The 7,295-nt window shown below is 59.0% G+C and overlaps 2 protein-coding genes across 2 annotated transcripts in view; one reads left to right on the top strand and one right to left on the bottom strand.

The window, feature by feature from the left end:
* FAAP20 (FA core complex associated protein 20) overlaps positions 1 to 4,375 on the top strand; it is a 6,290-nt gene extending 1,915 nt beyond the window's left edge. The window contains exons 4-6 of the mRNA XM_007448975.1: positions 106 to 183; positions 3,814 to 3,882; positions 4,246 to 4,375. Coding sequence (XP_007449037.1) covers positions 106 to 183; positions 3,814 to 3,882; positions 4,246 to 4,375 — 277 coding nt within the window. The remainder of the gene's footprint in view (positions 1 to 105; positions 184 to 3,813; positions 3,883 to 4,245) is intronic.
* A 2,436-nt stretch (positions 4,376 to 6,811) lies between these two features.
* PRKCZ (protein kinase C zeta) overlaps positions 6,812 to 7,295 on the bottom strand; it is a 104,491-nt gene continuing 104,007 nt past the window's right edge. The window contains exon 18 of the mRNA XM_007448940.1: positions 6,812 to 7,196. Coding sequence (XP_007449002.1) covers positions 7,109 to 7,196 — 88 coding nt within the window. The 3' untranslated portion in view covers positions 6,812 to 7,108. The remainder of the gene's footprint in view (positions 7,197 to 7,295) is intronic.

The raw sequence follows: 7,295 nt of genomic DNA, 5'->3' as shown, positions 1-7,295 counted from the left end.
CCCGAGCGACTCCGACCGGGTGCTCCGCGAGGCCCTGGGGCGCACGGGGTCCTCCGCCTGGTCCCCCCAACGACACCCCGCGCCCGAGCCCCGCGGGACCTCCAGCGCCGAGGAGCAGCCGTCCGTGGAGGGGTTGCCGACACTGCAGAGCTGCCCCATGTGCCAGGCCGTCTTCGCCCCCAGGTGAGTGGCCCCCCTGGGCCTTTCCTCCGCTCTGCTGCCACCCGGTGGCTCTTTCCCGGTTTGGAAACCACAGGCAGTTTCAGAAGGCTAGGGTAACTGAGCGCGATTTTGGCATTCTAAAGTGATATTTCACGCAGAAAACGTTGGCAAAGCGCAGAGATGGTGCTGATCAGCCAGAGGGCACAGGGGTGCAGGTCTCGGGGTCTACTTCCTGGTCCACCGGCCTGGGGCCCTGCTGACAGGCTGCAGTCTCCTGGACGGGGCCCCTGGGACTCTGCAGCATGAGGGCAGGGAGGCTCTGGCTCCAGCCGGCTTCACCCTGACATCCGGGAACCGGGTGGTGACTGGCATCCCCGGGTGGACTGCCTCCAGAGCCAGTCCAGGCTGTGGGTCACTGAGCAGTTTTCTGTTACAGCCTCTCGGTCACCTTTCCCCGCGGGTGGATTGCCAGTTTTAAAAACAAGACTTCATTTCTGTGTCCAGAGATACTTTTCTCTTTTTAAAAGTCTGACGTATATTTTTATACCTTTTTAAAAGTAAGGGTGATGGAATTGGACTTTGCTAAGAAGTTCCAACTGCCCAGCTTGTGGGCCACATGTCACAAAGCCGAGGACACAGGTGTGTGTGGAGGGTCATGGGGGTCAGGACAGCGGGAAGGAGGTTGGTCGGATGAAGGGGGTGGACGGCCGGTTTCGGTAGCTGGACGTGCTCTGCGTGTCCTGTGGCCTGGAGAGTGGGTTCAGTTACGTGCCTTGTCTTTGGTTTTCCAGAAGTAAAACCAGCCCTGGGGGGTGAAGGGAGTGGCTTATAGAGCTAGCAGCTGATGACAGACAAAAGTCATCAAACCAGTGATCAAAATGTGTGGCACAAAATTGCACAGGTCTGCGGTCAAATATCCAGGCTCCTCCAGCGGCGACACTTCACTGGAGCCAAACTTTTGGGGGCCTGGATGGCTCGGGGTGGGGAGAGTGAGGGCGAGGGGTGAGGAGGTGGCTGTCCCCAGGGGGGCCTGTGGGCGAGGCCCCCCAGCCAGCACAGGTCTGGCATGGCGGAGGGGGTGGTGTGCAGTGGGCGTGGCAGCCGCGCTGAGATGCCCGTGCTCCGTGCTCCTCGTAGCGCTGGAGAATTTTTCCCAGACCCAGTGTCTCACCGAACACGTCTCTTGCCTGTATTGATGCTTCAGGACAGTCAGGACAGTTGTGGGCTGCAAACACCAGCTCCCTCACCAGTTTGTTTTTTTTTTAAACATTTATTTATTTATTTTTGGCCGCATCGGGTCTTAGTTGCGGCGCATGGGATTTTTTGTTGCAGCGCGCGGGCTTAGTTGTCCTGCAGCATGTGGGATCGTAGTTCCCTTACCAGGGCTCGAACCCGTGTCCCCAGCTTTGGAAGGAGGATTCTTAACCACTGCGCCACCAGGGAAGTCGTCCCCCCCAGCCTGCCTACGAGTCTTGATGAAGCCATGGATGCTTTTTAAAATATGAAGTCCTCTTGATTTGTACCCGTCGAAAGAACGTCTTCTTGGCAGCAGACGTGCAGCCCAGCCCCTCCGTCCCGGTCTAGGGGTGGCTTTTGTTCTTGGATTACTTGTTTTTCTACACAGTCTAAAAAAGGACTTCTAGATATGTTAGAAAGAAAGTTCCAGTCTGAGCTCTTTAAGCAGTTAGATTGAGGCTGGGCAGAGTGCCTCGGGATTGCAGAGTAGGTGTCAGTGCGGTTGGGTCCAGGCCTCCGCGTGTCGGGAATGCTTCTAGCACGTTCTTCCCTTTGATTAAGAAGGAGAGAGCGGGCCCTTCCGGGTCTCCTCCAGCATCTCTGACCATGCATTTTCTGACTTTTCCATTGCTGCTTCTTCCTTTGATGTTCTGCGCCCCTCCACCCCTGGGGCAAGGGGACAGGTCAGGCCGTTAGGGGACAGAAATGGGACTGTCCCACGCTTGCTTTCAGTGATTCTGGGGACTGTTTTGGGGCGGAGATGGAAGCCCTGCCGCCCCCTCGGAGCAGAGGGATGGGCTGCTGGGCCGCGGGAGGTGCGGGCGGCCTGGGCGCCGCGGGCAGTGAGACGGTGCTTGTCTTCCTCGGAGCCTCACGCTTTCCGGGTCACTCAGAACCGTTTGTTCTCTGAGCTGCTTTTCTGACCTGAGGGCCGTCACGTACCGCGTGTGTGTGAAAAGCCCCTCCGGGTCCGGGAGCTCGGGGCTGGTTCCGGAGATTGGCTCTCACCCGCCACCTGACGTGAGGACGGGAAAGCAGACAGGCACCGTGTCCGCGTGATGAGACCCAGGCCAGCCCGTGGGGTCTCACGCGCTCCAAGGCCCCTGGAGGGTCGGAGCAGAGCCCCCTCCCGTGCTGGGCCTCCCGTCCACACACCGGGCACGAGTGGGAGGCAGAGGCAGGAGCTCAGTGTGCAAGGTGGACCCACCACGAGGCTCCTGTTGGGGGGTGTGAGGGAATCCCAGGCCGTGTCCCCCCCGAGGGACAGTGCCGGGCAGCCCCCGGACGAGGTGACCTGGTCCAGATCTTAGGGTCTTCTGGTGGCCTTGGAGAAGGCACGTGGAGGGGCTGCTTCCCAGGACGGGCCGAGGGGCCTCTAGGGACTTGAGGAGGCACTGACCGGGGGCCTCAAATCCCCAGGAGGGAGCAGAGGGCCACCCGGACTGGCAGGGGCTCCCGCGAGCAGCAGAGGCCGCCGTGGGCGTGCATCAGGGGAGAGGCCGTGGCCCTCGGGCTCGCCGAGCCGCGCGGTGAAAGGAGGTCGTTTCAGGCTCGGCGCCGGGACGCAGTGGTGCGGGGAAGGGCCTGTCTACTCTGGCCAGGTGACCAGCTTGGTGTGCCGAACGCCTGGCTCTGCCGCCCTCTGGGCACCGTGGCTGCAAGCTGACCGTACACGGGCCGCCAGCACACGGGGGACGGTCATTCCCGGCCTCTCCTCCTTGATGGCATCAGACGAGGTCCGGGATGGGAGGCGCCCACTGTGACCGCGTCCACTCTCCCCTCCCCCACCCAATACCGAGGGGCTGACCCGTGGGCCTTGGAGCCCCACTAAGTCCTCTTCCCCAGAGGGGCCGAGTCCCTGAGTGAAAAAGACAAATTCTCAGGTCTGAGGCGCACGCCCACGTTCGTAGTGACCGCCCTCCTAGGCACCAGCGCTCACGCCCTTTCTTTTCTGGTTGCCAAGCGTGTAGTTTTCGAAGGAAAACTTCAGAAGGAAGGAAGGGACGCATGGGGCATTTGTTGGTGTGGACACACCTGGTGGGCTTGTCTGACTGATGAGACAGAGCCCCCGCCCTCCACCCGGGGGGCCCCCGTGTCTTGCCCACGCCCTATACTCGGGGCTTTCCAACACAGGGTTCCCCTCAGTCTCAGACGCAGGTGCCAGGTGAGCCTGGGAACGGGCACCCAACAAGCCTTCTGGGCGCCCTGGGGACCTTGGACCCAGGAGCAGGGTTTGGAAAGGCCCTTTCTGGTTGGGGGGCCCCCTCCTTGGTTCTGCCAGCCGAGGGCACCGTCCCCGGTTTCTCTCCAGCTACTCTTTGGTGCGTGGTGAGCACCCAGGAAGGGCGTGAAGGCGGGTGATGCGTGCTCTGGCCGGGCGCCCTCCCTGCCCGTGACCCTCTCCTCTTCTCGCAGGCTGACCCAGCTGGACATTGAGAGCCACCTGGCCCAGTGCCTGGCGGAGAGCACGGACGACGCGGTGTGGTGAGCAGCCCGGCGCACGGCTCCCCCTCCACCGGCTGGGCCACCGCCTCTCCTCTCTGCATCCCCCAAAGCTGTGTATTAAAGCGCGTCAGTGTGAGGTGTTCACGTCCCATCTCTGTGTTGAGGCCAAAACATTGGGTCCTTTTTCCTTTTTGGGTGATGCTGAGCAGCGTGATGACTGAAGTGGACACAGGGCCACTGGGCAGACAGAGCAGCCCAGGCAGGTGACAGAGACAGTGTCACCAGCAGTTCGGGTATTTGTACCCAAGTTGGAACAAGAACGGACGCTTTGCTCACCCCTCCGACTCGGCTCACGTTTCACGACCGTGTTTTAACCCCCAGGTGAACCTGCTCCTTCTGCAGCTGTAGGTTACTGCCAGCAAGGAAGACACTGTCGCTGGTGCCTGTCATCACCCGCAGGGGTTCAGAGCAGCTCCCCTCAAGTCGGGAATTCACGGGGAGGGACCGGCCCGCCTGCCGGCATCTCGTGTGAGCTGTGTCTCGTTTGTGCTCTCAGTGCCCACGGGAAGCAGGGCCAGGGAGTGTGTGCAGGTAGTTTTCCTTCCGGTGCTGTTGACCCACAGGTTCTGGAAGAGCCTCGTCTCCAGCACAGCCACAGCAGCTGCAGCACCGGCGGGAGGGAGGGGGTAGGATGTGGAAGCCTAAGGTTAACCCCCAGAAGTTGGTATTTTCCTTTCAAAAAGGGCTTCAGACAAGCCATGAAAAGACACAGAGGAAGCCTCAGTGCACGTTTCTCAGTGAAAGACGCCAACGTGAAAAGGCTACACGTTGTGCGTTTCCAACTCTAGGACATTCTGGGACAGGCAAAAGCCATGGAGACAGTAAAAAGATCAGTGGTCTCCAGGGGTTAGTGGGGAGGGGGCATAAATAGGCAGAGCACAGAGGACTTTTAGGGCAGGAAAATACTCTGAACTACAAGGGTGGATACGCAATACATGTATCAAGCCTGGGTCCAAACCCACAGAATGTACCGCTCCCAGGTGATGCAGCAGGGCAGGTTCTTCCTTTGGAGCAAATGCACCCTCTACGGGGAATGCTGGGAGAGGGAGGCGGCAGTGGGGGGGGGGGGCACATGGGAACTCTGTACCTTACTCTCACTTTTGCTGCAAACCTAAAACTGCTCTGAAAAATAAAATCTGTTTTTAAAAAATGGCTTCAGAAGCCTTTGCCCCTGGAGACATCTACTTTTAATGAAAATGACAACAGCACGCATTGTCATTAACGTCTTTAATAATGTGCAAGACACGAGCGGGTGTGGCCTTGGTGGGCACCCCCTCTGCAGGAGGAAAGCTAAGGCCACGTGCTCCGCCATTCACTGTACAAAACCACAGGGACGCGTTTACCTCTTTACAGTTCTGACGGCACCAGTTTCCAAGAACCGTATCAAAAGGACACACCGTATTGTGACTGGAGCCGCTGGAAAATGCTAATGATTTGTTTCCAAACCCCACCTCAGCACACCCTTCACCTTCTTTAATTTATAAAAACAAGTGACTGTGCACAAAATCTCCCCTCGCCAGGAGCACAGGTCACGCCCGTATCTTGTACACGGGCAGCCGCGCTAGTGACCGGGAAGCTATTTGGCAACAGCAACCTTGATATAAATGCCTTAAGTTTGAACAGATCCATGGCCCCTGTGCCGTCTGAGCAAAGATGTCACCATACCCGATGCAGCACGCGACCCCTGCTGGGAGGAAGGGGGCTCCTGAGGCCGTCTGTGACCCTGTCCTGGGCAAGCGGGGTCTCCCCCGCCCAGGCGACCTCGCGGCCCTCACGTGAGTGCGGCTCCAGGACGACATCACCGCGGGGGCTGCCACGCCCCTCAGGCCCAGGCAGCTCTGACTCTGGTCCATGGTCCCTCATTTCCGTCTCTGGAGGTGGGTCCTTCTGGTCACAACTGGGGTGCTGGTTGGGGCAAGCCTACACGTTCCATGGACACTGCTCTGCCACCGGGGCCAGGGGCCTGGGGAGGCTGGCGTGTCTGCGGAGGGTCACGGTGAGGCAGCGGCTTCTCTGTTATCCTTTTCTTACCGTGATCCTCCCGAGGCCGCAGACACATGGAGAGAAGCAAGGCTTAGGGGTGTGGGGCGATGTGGGACATCCGGGGACTGCTGTCCCCGAGGGTGGGCAAGGCCCCTGCCCCCCCCCCACACACACACACACTCTGCCTGTCCCTGAGCCACACCCGACATGTCAGGGACTTACAAACCCATGATTTACCTCTTTCTAGAAAACCTTGGGTTTGGCTTTTCACGTAAGAGGGTGGCCGAGTGACACGTGCCCCCTTTGCAGATTATGGGAAGCAGGGGGTGAGCCGTGTGCCCAGAGATGCATGCGTGAGGGTATTCTAGATTTATTGTTTCACTTTAAGGCTAGGACCCATCATACATATATATCTTTTTAAAATTTCTAATTCTGAGCATCATTATTTCTGATAAAAATATTTTCCAAAAATCTGATACATGACACGAGACATCACGTAGGCACTGCTTAGTGTTTCCAGAAATATATTTTGTGCGGATTTAGTTTTCAAATTTTTTTTTGTTTTTTGGTCTACGGTGCTTTGGTGAGCCGTGTTTTAGAACCTCTATGATCCAATTTTCCTGGTCGGTCTAATGCCTGGGTCGGGACCAGCGGTGCCCACCTGGTGAAGGGGGGACCTGGGCGTCAGACCACAGGGGCTACTGACATGCTCGGTATGAAAATACTTGTTAAATATTAACAACAGGAACTTACCAGGATTTAGAAAATGTTCCGAATTTGTAAAAATGCTCCATTGCAGTGGATCCCCGCAGGCACTTACGATCCCGTCCCCAGCCCGCGCCTCCTCCGGGTGGGGCCGTGCCTGCGACGCCGGGCGGGTGCCACCCGCGAAAAAAAGGCATCAGAGGGAAGCTTCAACATCATCGGGACACTTTATTCCTCAGGACGTTACAGGCTAACTCTCCCGGCGGAGCAGGTCAGTTCTGTTTCTGTGGAAAGTGTGCACCTTCGAAGTCGGGGACACTTTCTCCCTCGGACACGGGCACCGCGGCCTCCGCGGCGCAGGCACAAGAAGCAAGTTCCTCTGGTGCAGGCGGCCGCGGGCCGCATGGAGGGGCTCTTCTGCCCGGGCCGCCAGCGCCCAGCCCGGCATGCATGCATGCGCGGTGGTCGGGGACAGGCCCGCACCGTCTGCCCGCGTCCACGACGAGAACGCGGTGCCTCACGCGGACTCCTCGGCGGACAGGAGCAGCGGGTGGGTGTATTCAAACCCTTCAAACTCCGACTGGTCGATCCTCTTGAGGACGTCCCTGCGGGTACCGGACAGGGCAGGCTTGACGGGCCCGCGCGAGACGCCGGCCCGCAGCTCGGGACGCCCCGCCCTCCACGCGAGACCCGTCCACGCCCCC

Source organism: Lipotes vexillifer, unplaced genomic scaffold, assembly GCF_000442215.2.
Source record: "Lipotes vexillifer unplaced genomic scaffold, Lipotes_vexillifer_v1.1 scaffold835, whole genome shotgun sequence".
In the NCBI taxonomy this organism is placed as follows: Eukaryota; Metazoa; Chordata; class Mammalia; order Artiodactyla; family Lipotidae; genus Lipotes; species Lipotes vexillifer.
The sequence above is the reverse complement of the archived record's forward strand: the minus strand, read 5'-3'. Positions and strand labels throughout refer to the sequence as shown.